The sequence below is a fragment of the Gouania willdenowi genome, chromosome 14, assembly GCF_900634775.1.
Source record: "Gouania willdenowi chromosome 14, fGouWil2.1, whole genome shotgun sequence".
In the NCBI taxonomy this organism is placed as follows: Eukaryota; Metazoa; Chordata; class Actinopteri; order Blenniiformes; family Gobiesocidae; genus Gouania; species Gouania willdenowi.
This window is the reverse complement of record NC_041057.1, coordinates 1554300-1569595: the sequence shown is the minus strand read 5'-3', so window position 1 is coordinate 1569595 and position 15296 is coordinate 1554300. Positions and strand designations below refer to the sequence as shown.

At 35.9% G+C, this 15296-nt stretch overlaps 2 protein-coding genes across 5 annotated transcripts in view; one reads left to right on the top strand and one right to left on the bottom strand.

Annotated features, from left to right (window-relative positions):
* The window catches only part of nyap1 (neuronal tyrosine phosphorylated phosphoinositide-3-kinase adaptor 1), a 44882-nt gene extending 39625 nt beyond the window's left edge, over positions 1 to 5257 (bottom strand). For both annotated transcript variants that reach the window (XM_028466473.1, XM_028466474.1), the window contains exon 1: positions 4852 to 5257. The gene's annotated coding sequence lies outside the window, so the exon portion shown is untranslated. The remainder of the gene's footprint in view (positions 1 to 4851) is intronic.
* On the top strand, positions 4068 to 14952 carry mogat3b (monoacylglycerol O-acyltransferase 3b). Of its 3 annotated transcripts, none has more exons than XM_028466480.1 (9): positions 4068 to 4174; positions 7272 to 7390; positions 10004 to 10101; positions 10407 to 10514; positions 11784 to 11854; positions 12194 to 12398; positions 12883 to 13057; positions 13125 to 13309; positions 14502 to 14952. In XM_028466480.1, exons 2-9 carry the CDS (start codon positions 7308 to 7310, stop codon positions 14654 to 14656), a joined length of 1080 nt encoding a protein of 359 aa, XP_028322281.1. In that variant the 5' UTR covers positions 4068 to 4174; positions 7272 to 7307; the 3' UTR covers positions 14657 to 14952. The 3 variants fall into 3 exon arrangements, with proteins under 3 accessions (XP_028322281.1, XP_028322282.1, XP_028322280.1); XM_028466481.1 differs by having other exon boundaries at positions 4156 to 4174; positions 7316 to 7390; XM_028466479.1 differs by lacking the exon at positions 4068 to 4174 and adding an exon at positions 5021 to 5355.
* Positions 14953 to 15296: the final 344 nt, after the last annotated feature.

The window sequence follows — 15296 nt, the reverse complement described above, 5'->3', positions numbered from 1 at the left end:
CCGCCCTCAGTTGTTCCCACCATATACTGACAGTAAAAAATAATATAGTTGACTATTGTTCTCTGTTTGATTAACATCACATGACCAAACCTTTTCTAACATTCCACACTAGGGATGTAACGATTCACTCAACTCCCGATACGATTCGATTCACGATACTGGGTTCACGATACGATTTTCTCACGATTTATTTTACAAAATGGGACTGTAGACAAATGACTGAAAAATATTTCTTTATTTTTTTGGGGAAAATACTATACTATTTTCCTTTTTTTTTTCATTGTCAAAAGAATCCCTTGATTAACTATTCAAAATGATGCAATTTAACTAAAAATAAATCTTGAATGAAATAAATAAAGGAATAATACAAATGAAGAAGAAACCTATTAATTTAAATTCTGGTTCTATAATAAACAATTCAAAACTGCATAATAGTTCTTTTTCTTTTTAAAAGTGCAACTGAAAATGTATTTTGTGCCTTAACAATTGGACTTTAAAAAAAAACAGTCATTTTACTGTATTTACGTCAGATATTTGTTTAGACCAGCAGAGGGCGCTGGTAACCCAGTGGTCGGTTGGCATGCAGTTATTCCACCAATGAAGAAGAGAAGCTATGCTAGCAGACAGAGTTAATAGAAAAACCTGACTTTTACAGATATTCTCGTAATATTACAGATATTCTTTCAGTGCTAAAGGAGTAAAGAATCATTTATGAGCATGTTTAACAGTAAATGGCGGCCAGAAAGAAAATAGTAGCAGATTATGCCCGTCACGTCCGCTTCTGGAAGGATTAATATAATATATGCTGGTTAAAAAAAGTACTGCGATTCAATTTTCAGAGCATCGATGTGAACCGTGGTACTAGGGCTGGGCGATATATCGAATATACTCGATATATCGCAGCTTGTAGTCTGTGCGGTGTTGAAAATGACCATACCGTTAAACTCGCGGACTTTTTTTGATTTTTTTTTTTTTTTTTTTTTTTTGAAATGTCATCTTAATGACAACATGCACAAAAGGGCACTATTTGTTTTAAAATATTGTAGTGGCATTATGTACAAAAAGTGCACTTTAATTTTGTGTTTTGAAATGCCATGTGAGTTGCATCCTGCACTAATGTCTTGTTTTGAAATGTCTCTGTGACAATTTTGCACAGAACGTGCACTTTCTGTTGACAATTTTATGTTTGAGCCACTCACTGTTTAATAAATACAGTTATGTCAACTTTGACTTAGTTGTGATATCCCCTTTTTTGCATGAAAGTTTAAAATTGGCATATATTAATGCAGTATGATCAAGAATGTTTTAATGTAGACATATAGAATCATGATACTGGTGTGATTTTGTGCATCAAAGTGTTAATTCAAGGGTAATGCAAAATATCGAGATATATATCGTGTATCGTGACATGGCCTAAAAATATCGCGGTATTTATAAAAGGCCATATCGCCCAGCCCTACGTGGTACCTATGAATCGCCATACGATTAATCGTTACATCCCTATTCCACACTATAAAATAAGTCATAAAAGTATGTGTGATTCATGCTGATATCGTATCGATATCGACCAATACTCAACGCCGCAATATCGGTATCGTATCAGAAGTGAAAAAGTTGTATCTGGACATCCCTAACGTGCACTGAAGTCATGAAGTCAGCAGAGAGAACGTTTAGCTTTAGTTGGAAATATTCTGTTTATCATCAAATATTGTAAATTATGAAATATTGTGATTATGAATTATTTTTTCCTTTGTTTGACTCGTAAACACTCGTATCGTCCTAAAAACCAATCATATCCAGACGTTAATTGTCAGAAAATGCGAGAACATCAGCTGTTGCAGAAAAACTTCTCGGTCAATGAAAAAGTCTCATTTCTAGTATTATATATATTTATATATAAAATATTGCCTAGATCAGTGTTTCTCAAATGGAGGTACGTGTACTCCTAGGGGTACGCGATGGCACTACAGGGAGAACTCTAAAGAGAGAGAGTGTGGAAAATCTAACGCATTAAAATATATGAAGTTATATATTGTTTATCATTGTTTTAAAAAATAACTCAAATGTCACATATTTTGCAGCCGTTTGTTAATAAATGTATCTGTGCAGCATTTTGCATCAGCAAATTTCACTCAGAATTGTCTGTGGTCAGACTTATTGAGTTAAAAATAGAGATTTATATCATATATCACCATTCAGAGAAACAGTATCGAGATATGAATGAGGAGTTTGTGATCATAGAAAGTCAGAGTCTCTAGAAACGTTTGTCTGTGTTTTTCACTGAACAACAGAAACAAACCATTAGCAGCTGAAGATAAACACAAGCGTTGCTGCTTCTCATCTACTGTAGTGAGTCAGAGACTCTGTGTGATCTGTTGACCTGCTACACAATAAGTAGAGAAACACATCAGCACGTGTTAGCGGCTAACGTTTCCTCCTCTGTCGTCACATCATGGGTTCAAAACCTGCAACAAACTTAATCTCTGAATCAGACACAAAGCTTCATTCAAACTAACATCCACCATTTTTCTCCTCCGAACATTTTCACACTCATGTGTGACCTGGGGGGGGTCACAGGTCCGTAAACACGCTCGTTCCCTCTGTTGATATTTCCAAACTAACAGTGTCTGTAACGTTATTTTAGAGATCGTTAGTGTTTATATTGTTAATATTACACATATTAGGTACAGAAGCAAGGGCAGTCCTCTTGCTTCCACACAGGTGACCCCTGGTGCACAAACACACTGACTACCTGGGAATGATGATCATATCTGATCACTTTAGTGAAACCAATGAGAGAAGCAGCATTAAAATAACAAACCTCTGTTTCCTCCTGGATTTACATTTATTGTTGGTAGTTTTAACAACTGTAAAGTGTTTATAAATAAAATGTATTATTATTGATGGTAAAGTGAGTGTGAAAAGGACAGAATGAGTTCTGAATTTAAACCATTCACTAACGACGTCCATGATTATTTTACAAATATGAAGTTTAATAGACGGACAGTAAACAGGTCAATAATAAGTGAAACAGCATTGATCAGCTGATTGATCTCTGTTGAAACGTCAGGATAAACCTGCATTTTTAGCTTGTGTGCAGCATTAGCATTAGCAGCATTAGCTTTAGCAGCTAACTGCCTTTCTACCATGGAGACTGATATTTTTTTTTTATTTTTTTTCAAAGAATCAAAGCTCCAACGAGGATAAAATGATGTAAATCTGAGTCAGACTCACTGTTGACACCGTCAGCTATGGAGAGGTGATCCCTCGTGACCTTTGACCTCATGCAGAAAAAGCTTATTCATTTATTTCCACTGAAGCTTTAAATAAAGAGGTAAAAATCCCACATGGGCAAAAGAGGGCCTGAGGGCCACATGTGGCCCTTGGTCTAAGTGTGTGCTCTGCCCCAAATGTTAACGCACTAAAACAAAAACAATGCAAAACACACAAAATAAAAGAAAAAATAAACTAATGCACAAAAAGAATTTCCAAAAAAGCAACTCTAAATGACAGATAAACACAAACACACAAAATAAAAAACAAACATGGTTCCATAAACGTCAGGTCCTGTACTATGAAGCTGGTTGACTTCTTACCGGACTAAATCACCATGGTAACGTAGGCTGAACAGTAACAGTAACTGTAATAAGTATTTTAGGAGCTCCTCTCCAGTGTGGACGAGCTCTGGTGGGCGTGTCACTAACAGGATGCACTCAGTGACCCCCACAGTCTCAGCTGCTCCTGTTAACGCTGAACACGCTCAAACCCAAACACATCCATCCGCTGCATGTGTTCACACCATGGAATGTGTCAGCTGACTCAGGCCACGCCCACAACACCAATCTACGTGTTCGTTTAGACGCTAACGGAGGGGTCGTATTTTAGGAGGAAACCAGAGTAACCTGATTAGACTCGTGCACACGCTCAGGGATCACGTGCACACTCAGCAGAGAGACACCAGCACCATGCTGCACCACACACACACACACACACACACACACACACACACACACACTCTCACACACACACTCACACACACTCACACACACTCACACTTTCTATTCTGGGCTGGGAGCTGACACCTGCAGTTTGCATGTTCTCCCTGAGCATGCTACAGGGTTAGCATCCACAGCTTGGGCGTGTTATAGAAGAATGATCCTCGGAGTCACAATAAGTATGTTCGTCCTGCATCACGTGCACTAATGCTGCATGTTTAGTGGCTGGCTGGCTGGCTGGCTGACACACACACACACACACACACACACACACACACACACACACACACACACACACACACACACACACACACACACACACACACACACACACACTTCTCCTGCAGCTCAAAGACGCGCCAAACACACCTGACTGCTGGTTACACGCACGCGCACAGTATGACGATGTCTTGTTATTATTGGTGGTAAACATGCAGATGTTTTTCAGCATCGTGCTGCTCGTGCAGAACAGATTAGAGCGCGCGCGTCCGTGCACGCTGCAGCATCAGCTGATGCTTTTGTTTTTCACTCAAATATTTATTTCACATGGACGCGTGCGTGCGTGCGTCGTCACGACTGGACACGTAACATATTATTTACATCTACACTATGTGCACGCGTGCGCGCGCGCGTGTGCCAACATGCAAACAAACGTGGGTTGGGATGATGGGAGAGCCTTCAAGGTTACACACACACACACACACACACACTCACACACACTCACACACACTAAAAGTAACGCGTAAAAACGCGTGAGGCCGCAGTGCTGGACGTGGCCTAGTGGACCAGGTCATTATATAGATGTATGTGTATAGATGTATGTGTATAGATGTGCTGGTGAAGGTGTGACTCCTACCTTGTGCTGGTGCTGACGCAGACCTCCTCCTCCTCCTCCTCCTCCTCCTCCTCCTCTGCCGTTACCGGAGACAACAACAATCCCACCGGTGTCACAGCGGCTCGTGCACCTTCCCGGATGTGTCAGTCGGGGAAAAATCAAGCGTTCACGCGCACATCAGCAGAGGAGCCTCCATGTGTGTGTGTGTGTGTGTGTGTGTGTGTGTGCGGTGGTGGTGATGATGATGATGATGATGAAGCCCCGCGGAGCGGCTCAGAATAAACACGGCAGCCCCGCGCGAGCGAGCGCGTGCATGCGTGTGTGCGCGCGCTCGCGTCCATAAACCTTCCGAGACGACCTCCACTAATGAGACATTAACCAGAAAACGCGAAAAAAAAAATGGCGCAGGGACACGCGCACCGTGAGATCACACCAACCAACCAACGAATGAGCGCGCGCACCATCCGCGACACCCCCACAGAGCGCGTGCGTTCCTCTGAACACCTGAGTCACATCAGCAATCAGGTAGAGGGGGCGGGGCTAGTGCACGAGCACTAAACTATTAGTTTAAACTGACTCATAATAATAATGAGTAAAAACAAACATGAATTATGGTTAAAAGTGACAATAAAGGGTCAATATATGACAAAAGGTTTAGAATAATATTGACCAATCAGATCATTAGGACACAACAAAGACTGAGGTTATTTTGTGTATTTTTCTCTAATTTCATTGTCATTGAAATGTGATGTAGAAGTGTCAGAAATAGTAGAAATGGAGCAAAAAATACATTAAAAATATGGCAATAAAAAGTGATGAAAATAGGTTAAGATATGGAAAGTTTGGTGTAGTTGTAGAAAAATGAGCAAAATTGGGCTCAAATTGTTCAGAAAATATTCTTTTTTTTATAGTGTCTCGTAAATCCAAAATGGGGTCCTGACCCCAAGGTTGAGAACTTCTGATTTGTAGGATGATTTATATGATTTATAGAATGATTATTGAAACAGAACTAGAGCATAAAAACACATTGTATGTATGAAATGATCAGTTTTTACATTATTATTATTATTATCAGTTATTGTATGTTATCATCTGCTCATATTTCTAAAAGCAGTGATGCATCAAACGCACTGTGTCATGTCACATATTAAGGATCACAGTCTGAGCTTCTCTAAAATTAGAGACTATTGTACATCAATAATTTAGATCAGGAAATTACACAGATTATGATCCTGTGTGAGCGATGCTGAGCTGTCATACTGTGTGTGTGTGTGTGTGTGTGTGTGTGTGTGTGTGTGCACAGACACTCACATCACATTATTATTATTATTATTATATTATTCTGATGGGTTTAGAATAATGATCAGAGCATTTCTATAATAACCACCATTTTTGTATATTTTATTTTATTCTAGTTTTCATTCTTGTATTTTTCTCTCATCCTGTGTATTTTTCATTTCTGTGTCTTGAGCCGTTTTGTGTATTTTTGTGTATTTTTAGTTGTCTTGTGTATTTCTGATGACATTTTGTATGTTTATATTATTTTTTGTGTATTACTTTGTTTTTTCTTGTGATTTTGTAAAATGTTCTGTTATTTGTTGTATATTTTAGTCGTCGTGTCTGTTTTTGTGGTTAATTTTGGTATTTCTGTTGTCATTATGTTTTTGTTGTCCTTTTGCATATTTTTCTATAATATGTATGTTTTTGGAGTCATTTCTCTGTATTTCTGTTGTTATTTTGTCTATTTCTTTGTCTTTGTGTGTTTTTAGTTATTTTGTGCAACTTTTGGTTAATTTTGTGTGTTCCTGTTTCCATTTTATATGTTTTTGATGTTTTTGTTGTCCATTTGCATATTTTTCTATAATATTCATGTGTTTGGGGTAATTTCCCTGTATTTTTGTTGTTATTTTGTATATTTGGTCTGTTATTTTTTATGGTTTTTGTGTATTTTTTGTCATCTTGATCAACCTTTGGTTAATTTTTTTTTTATTTCTGTAGTCATTTTATATATTTGTATGTATAATACATGCAGGAATATGGATGCATTTTTGTTGTTCTTTTGTGTATTTTCTGTAATTTTGTGTGTTTAAGTCATTTTGTGTATTTCTTTGTCGTCTCATCTGTTTATTTGTGTATTTCTGTTGTCATTTTATACGTTTTGTCTGTTATTTCTTATTATTTTTGCATATTTTTAGTCATCTGGATGAACTTTTGGTTAATGTTGTGTATTCCTGTTGTCGTTTTGTGTGTTGTTTGTGTTGTTTGTGTGTCACCCTGTGTATATTTCTGTAAGTATTAGTGTTATTTAAGTGGTTTTGTGCGTTTATCCTGGTGTTGTGTTGTCAACTCTCTGTTTTAGACACACACACGCTGCTCAAAGTGTGTGACTATAAATCTTTATCAGGTCCAGCTCTGACAATGTGTGCACGTGTGTGTCAAAGTGTGGATGGGAGTGGATTCGTTATCAGCAGCTTTGCATGAACAGATCAAAGTGCAGTGAAGTGAAGTGTGGGAACAACGAGAAGAAGAAGAAGAAGCTGCATCTATTCAATCAATCAAGGTAAGTGTGTGTGTGTGTGTGTGTGTGTGTGTGTGTGTGTGTGTGTGTGTGTGTGTGTGTGTGTGTGTGTGTGTGTGTGTGTGTGTGTGTGTGTGTGTGTGTGTGTGTGTGTGTGTGTGTGTACCTCCAGGGTTGGTTCTGCTCCTACATGTTTGTGGAGAAGGTTTAGCTTTGTGCGTCTGTCTGGGAATCATGAGTCACTGGAATGTTCCGGGGGCCAAATGCACTGCAACACCTCCCTGAAGGAACATCATCAATAGAAATAATCAATGAGAGCGTCTGTGCTGATCTTATCTGCTTTTCTTTCTCATGACATCACATGTAGCGTCCAACAAAGTTACATTTCTAACATGATTCATAAACAAAGTTACATTTGTAACATGATTCATAAACAAAGTTACACGATTCATAAACAAAGTTACATTTGTAACATGATTCATAAACAAAGTTACACGATTCATAAACAAAGTTACATTTCTAACACGATTCATAAACAAAGTTGCATTTCTAACACGATTCATAAACAAAGTTACATTTCTAACACGATTCATAAACAAAGTTACATTTCTAACACGATTCATAAACAAAGTTACATTTCTAACATGATTCATAAACAAAGTTACATTTCTAACACGATTTATAAACAAAGTGACATTTCTAACACGATTCATAAACAAAGTTACATTTCTAACATGATTTATAAACAAAGTGACATTTCTAACATGATTCATAAACAAAGTTACATTTCTAACACGATTCATAAACAAAGTTCCATTTCTAACACGATTCATAAACAAAGTTGCATTTCTAACACGATTCATAAACAAAGTGACATTTCTAACACGATTCATAAACAAAGTTACATTTCTAACACGATTCATAAACAAAGTTACATTTCTAACACGATTCATAAACAAAGTTACATTTCTAACACGATTCATAAACAAAGTTACATTTCTAACACGATTCATAAACAAAGTTGCATTTCTAACACGATTCATAAACAAAGTTACATTTCTAACTCGATTCATAAACAAAGTTACATTTCTAACACGATTCATAAACAAAGTTGCATTTCTAACACGATTCATAAACAAAGTTACATTTCTAACACGATTCATAAACAAAGTTACATTTCTAACACGATTCATAAACAAAGTTGCATTTCTAACACGATTCATAAACAAAGTTACATTTCTAACACGATTCATAAACAAAGTTACATTTCTAACATGATTCATAAACAAAGTTACATTTCTAACACGATTTATAAACAAAGTGACATTTCTAACACGATTCATAAACAAAGTTACATTTCTAACATGATTTATAAACAAAGTGACATTTCTAACATGATTCATAAACAAAGTTACATTTCTAACACGATTCATAAACAAAGTTCCATTTCTAACACGATTCATAAACAAAGTTGCATTTCTAACACGATTCATAAACAAAGTGACATTTCTAACACGATTCATAAACAAAGTTACATTTCTAACACGATTCATAAACAAAGTTACATTTCTAACACGATTCATAAACAAAGTTACATTTCTAACACGATTCATAAACAAAGTTACATTTCTAACACGATTCATAACAAAGTTGCATTTCTAACACGATTCATAAACAAAGTTACATTTCTAACTCGATTCATAAACAAAGTTACATTTCTAACACGATTCATAAACAAAGTTGCATTTCTAACACGATTCATAAACAAAGTTACATTTCTAACACGATTCATAAACAAAGTTACATTTCTAACACGATTCATAAACAAAGTTGCATTTCTAACACGATTCATAAACAAAGTTACATTTCTAACACGATTCATAAACAAAGTTACATTTCTAACACGATTCATAAACAAAGTTACATTTCTAACACGATTCATAAACAAAGTTACATTTCTAACATGATTCATAAACAAAGTTACATTTCTAACATGATTCACAAAACAAAGTTACATTTCTAACACGATTTATAAACAAAGTGACATTTCTAACATGATTCATAAACAAAGTTACATTTCTAACACGATTCATAAACAAAGTTACATTTCTAACACGATTCATAAACAAAGTTACATTTCTAACACGATTCATAAACAAAGTTACATTTCTAACACGATTCATAAACAAAGTTACATTTCTAACACGATTCATAAACAAAGTTACATTTCTAACACGATTCATAAACAAAGTTACATTTCTAACACGATTCATAAACAAAGTTGCATTTCTAACACGATTCATAAACAAAGTTACATTTCTAACACGATTCATAAACAAAGTTACATTTCTAACACGATTCATAAACAAAGTTGCATTTCTAACACGATTCATAAACAAAGTTACATTTCTAACACGATTCATAAACAAAGTTACATTTCTAACACGATTCATAAACAAAGTTACATTTCTAACGTGATTCATAAACAAAGTTACATTTCTAACACGATTCATAAACAAAGTTACATTTCTAACGCGATTCATAAACAAAGTTACATTTCTAACGCGATTCATAAACAAAGTTACATTTCTAACACGATTCATAAACAAAGTTACATTTCTAACATGATTTCTATGATTGTTCTGTGTCCTACAGGAAGGAGAGGTCGACCATGGCAGGAGACAAAAGTCAGCTGAAGATGTTTCTGGAGGAGATCAGTGTGCTGCAGTGGGTGTTCACCTTCCTCTTCTTAGGTACAGTCACTGTCAGACATAGGCAACAGGCGGTCTGGGGGCCACATGAGGCCCTCGGTCTCATTTTGTGAGGCACCTTCAAAGCAAACACAAAAAAAAACACAATAAAAACACAGAAAAGAATAGAAAAATATACAAAAATTCAACACAACAGCACATAATGACTCCACAAACACACACAAACAGCAAAAACACACACAAAGCAATAATGAAAACACACACAAAACAGAAACAAAAAGCCACACAATGAGAGAAGCTGTGATTGGTCGTTATTCTGAAAGGTGTCATGAACACTTTGGTCACAGGCGTTTTGTGCATCATGCTGATGGTTTATCTGATGTTCACGTCTCTGTGGCCGCTGCCTGTGCTCTACTTCCTGTGGATGGTGGTGGACTGGGAAACTCCTGAAAGAGGTACACAACTCTCTGTTACCATGGTTACGCACCATGTTCACTTTTTCAAATACAAAACCTCTAAAATAAATAAGGAAATATAGATTTAAAGAATAGAATTAAAAATAAAACGTTGTGTATGTTTCCAACACAAGGCTCCTTAATTATCAAACTATACAATATGAACAATAGTAATGATAATAAATGTGAGTAAATTAATAAAAAAAACAGCTTTAACCATCCATGCCAGATCATTTTCTGTTTTTAGGAAATGAAATATTTCCATATTGAATAAAATATAACATTAACAGTTTGTAGTTCTGCATATATATTTAATTTGAGGAGGAAATTAACTTTTCTGCAATGATTAATTCAGGTCATTGAATACCTTGATAATAAAAAATAATTAGGAATTTCCTTTGCCTTGAAACCTTGTCAAATTATAATATAAATACATTTTAATTTAAAATATATATTGCACATACTGTATAATTTTTAAAAATTACAAATAATGTTCAAAATAATGTAAGTTTTTATATATATACATTTGCATATGAATGAAAATATTTAATTACACATATATTTGATATACAGTATATACATATACATACATATATATTTGAAAACAATTAATTACATTACATTAAATAAAAATAATAGTAAAAAACCAAACATATTAATGTGTGTGTGTGTGTGTGTGTATATATATATATATATATGGAGAAAACTGAATGACATTTTCATCTTTCATTTCTTTTGTTTTATGCTGCTGATTGTTTTAATGTACTATATAAATAAAGCTGACATTTACCATTTCCACATGAAATGAAATTATTTTGTGGAAAAAGATGAATGTTTTATTCCTTTTTCTACCTAATATGACATAATAAATAACTGTAATCTTTTTTTAAAGATAACAAATTGGTTGATTTTATTGTGATCATTATTATTTTCTGTATATTTAAAATGTAACTAAAAACTAAAATGTATATTTTATCCAAATACTCAATTAAGCTGTGTTTGTAGAATATTATGATACATTCCAAAGATCAAAACCTTTAATGTTTTTACATTTTTCCTAATTAGATTTTTATTTTCATTCTCATATTGAGGAAAACTACAATTTTGCTTTTTTTTTTTTTTTTTTTTTTTTTTTTTTTTGTGCACCAACTACCAAGACAATATCCTTGTACTGTCCTTAAAACTGTACATGGCCATTAAAACATTTCTGATTCTGATTCTGAAATAACATTATTTTGGTAGTAGAAAGTACTGTCATTTGTCCACCAGGGGGCAGAGGAACCACATTTGTCAGACGGTGGAAGGTTTGGGAACATTTAAGAGATTATTTTCCAGTCAAGGTAAATTACGACTTTTCCAACAGTCATTTTCTTGTCATTTTGTGCTTTTTATTTGTTATTTTCTAAGCTTTTAAGTTACTATATTTTTTGTAATTTTTAGACGTTTTCATATTAAATGTTTCTGTTATTTTTGTGTATATTTCAGTAATTTATCTCATCTTTTCTCATTAGATAATTAATAAAGATTCAATCAAGATATAAAAAATCCCACTAGACAACAGAAAATACACAAAACAAGCACAAAATCACACTATAAACACACACACACACACACTCAGATCATGTTTTGTGGCCTTGTTGTGATTAAGCTGTGTCTCTTACGTCACTTCCTGTCCTCAGCTGGTAAAAACAGCTGATCTGAGTCCAAACAGGAACTACATCTTTGGATGCCATCCTCACGGCATCATGTGCGCAGGCGCGTTCAGCAGCTTCAGCACCGACAGCAGCAACTTCTCAAGCCTGTTTCCGGGAGTGCGACCCCTGCTGGCGGTCCTAGCGGGACTGTTCAGGGTCCCTCTGCTCAGAGAGTACATCATGTGTGCAGGTACACACACACACACACACGTGTCATTTTGATTTTTTTAGATGTCTTTCGTTGTCAATTTTCATATTTTTCTGTAAATTTGTATGTTTTTATGAAGTATTTCTGGATTCAATAATATTTTGTATATTATTTCTCTGCGCGCATGAGCGTTGGTGTGTGTGCGCACTAATGTTGGGGTGTGTGTGCAAGAGTGTTAGTGTGTGCGCCCATAAAAGTGTTAGTGTGTGCGCGCACTAATGTAGTGTGTGCGCAAAAGTGTTGTGCGTGCGCGCACAAATGTTAGTGTGTGCGCAAGAGTGTTAGTGTGTGTGTGCAGGAGCGTTGCCATGTTTTGTGTGTTTTTGGAGTCATTTTGTGCATTTACTTTGTGGCCCATGTCTACATTGACTGAGGGCCTCTTGTAGACGTGTGTGCGTGTGTGTGTGTGTGTGTGTGTGTGTGTGTGTGTGTGTGTGTGTGTGTGTGTGTGTGTGTGTGTGTGTAGGCCTCCGCCCAGTGAGCAGGAGCAGTCTGATCCACCTGCTGACTCAGCATGGTAAAGGGAACGCAGTGGGGATTGTGATTGGAGGAGCTGAGGAGTCCCTATCTTCAGCTCCAGGGCTGAACACGGTGGTGGTGAGGAGGAGGAGGGGCTTTGTGCGCATGGCTCTGGAGTGTGGGTGAGAAACAGTGACTAACAGAGAACCAGGGCCTGGACATGGAGGTGATGTTTGCATGTTCTCACAGGGCTGACCTGGTTCCTGTTTACTCCTTTGGGGAGAACGAGCTGTTCCATCAGGTGATGTTATCTGAGGGTGGCGTGGGGCGGAGCTTACAGGACCTGTTCAAACGTGTGATGGGTTTCGCTCCATGTCTGTTTGTGGGTCAGCGATTTGGACTCATGCCAGCCAGGACCACAGTTACTACTGTTGGTACGTGTCCTACTTCCTGTCAGAGCTGATGTGACGTACGCCATACGATTCACCAGTAGCATCGCACCATACCATATATCCTGATACCAAATCAATTTATTATTACAATTAAATAAATGAATTTATTTTATTGCATAATTGTGACCATCAGCAGCCCTCTTTAATAAAGGGAGGATATAAAAACACATTATATAATTACACCTAGGTGAGGGAGGGGGGAGGGAACAGGGGAGAGGGAGTCAGGGTGGGGAAGAGTTGATTATTTTAAGGTGAGAGTGAAATGTGGTGTTTTTCACCTTTACAAAATGGTATGAAATACAATTTATTTAATTTTTAAAAAACTTGTGAGAACAAGTAAATGGTAACTAACTGTAATTCAAGTACAAAAATCAAACTGTTGAATTAAAAAAAGTTGAACTCTTGCTTCTACAACAGGTTCTGATTCTGTTCTTAAATTTAAAATAAAAAGTAACCACATACATCTATAAATAAAATAAATAAAATAAGTGTCCAGTATGTTTTATGTAAATAAAGTCCAATAAATGTCAAACTAAAAGTCATGGAGGAGTGAGGTCGTTTAACAAGGTCTGATGGTGCGTTCACTGACACCTAGTGACTGGGAGTTTACGTGCTATGAATATTAGGGCTGGGCGATGAGGACCAAAACTTATATCTATATTTTTTTCTCAAAGTAGCGATATACGATATGAATATTGATCATTTTATTATTTATTTCAAATTAAGTCTGACCTGACAATTCAGGGTTAAATTTGATGATCCAAATGCCACACAGACTCATTTATTAACAAACCGCTGCATAATATGTGCCACTTAAGTCTTTTTCTCCTCTAAAGGACAGCACGTGTGAGTGAGTTGTGTCGTGTGGTTGATGGTCTGGGTTAGAAACACATTCAGAAATACATCAATCTGCTGTTATGAGAAGTAGAGAAAGCAGAGACTCAAAACTATATTTTAAAACAAAAAAAAGCTATAAAATATGTATCAATAAAGGCAATATTGTGTTTTTTTTATATCCTTAACTCAGTTTATCTTGAATCTCAATATATCGCCCAGCTCTAATACATATGTTAGCACAATTTAATGTTTTGTTAAACAAAAAAAAACATTTAATATAGAATCGATACGATACTCGCACGGTGAAATATCACTGAATGTATTTGTTGTTGTGCAGTGGGGAGCCCCATCACAGTGGAGCACAGACTGGTTCCCAGTGAGGAGGAGGTGGACCACTACCACAGGCTCTACATGGAAGCTCTGAACAAACTGTTCCATCAACACAAAGTCAGCTGTGGATTATCAGAGCAGCACCAGCTGCAGATCATCTGAAGTCAGGGGCATTGTGGGTAATCAGGGTGGTGGTAGGTTCTGTCACTGATGTGGCTCTACAAAGGGATTCAAACCCACAACCACCTCAGACTGTTAACATTATCAGACCTTCATAACAACGACACATGGACGTTATTTAAAGCAGACCTGGCAACGCAACACCCTCATGTTTGTATAAAACTAAACGCACAAAACACTTCAAAAATATAAAAAAAGACCCAAAACAGAAAAATCTACAAAAACAGCAACAGAATCACACACCGACTCTTAAAACACAAAAAACAAAGACAAGAAAAGTATATAAAACAAAAAAAAAAAATCAGAAAAACAAAAATACAGAAATTTACAAAAACTAATGCAAACACACACACACAATACACAAAATGCATCCTAAAACCACACACACACAACATGTGAAATATAAATAAAATACACACAATGACTAACAACTAATACACAAAATTAACTGACAAATATACAAAAACCAACCACACAAAAAGCTACAAAAATATAGTGACTCCAAAAACACACAAAATAAGAAATAGACAATAAAAATACACACAATGATTCCAAAAACAAAACAAAACGACCACAAATGAAGCAAACAGCACAAAATGGCAGCAGAAATACACACTCCAAA

What these genes read in the sequence shown, in the direction of transcription:
- mogat3b (XM_028466479.1), top strand. Translation starts at nt 5,230, where the DNA reads ATGGCGCAGGGACACGCGCACCGTGAGATCACACCAACCAACCAACGA. An exon ending in CGCATGGCTCTGGAGTGTGG is followed by an intron (nt 13,058 to 13,124) that starts GTGAGAAACAGT and finishes ATGTTCTCACAG; the next exon opens with GGCTGACCTGGTTCCTGTTT. An exon ending in GACCACAGTTACTACTGTTG is followed by an intron (nt 13,310 to 14,501) that starts GTACGTGTCCTA and finishes GTTGTTGTGCAG; the next exon opens with TGGGGAGCCCCATCACAGTG.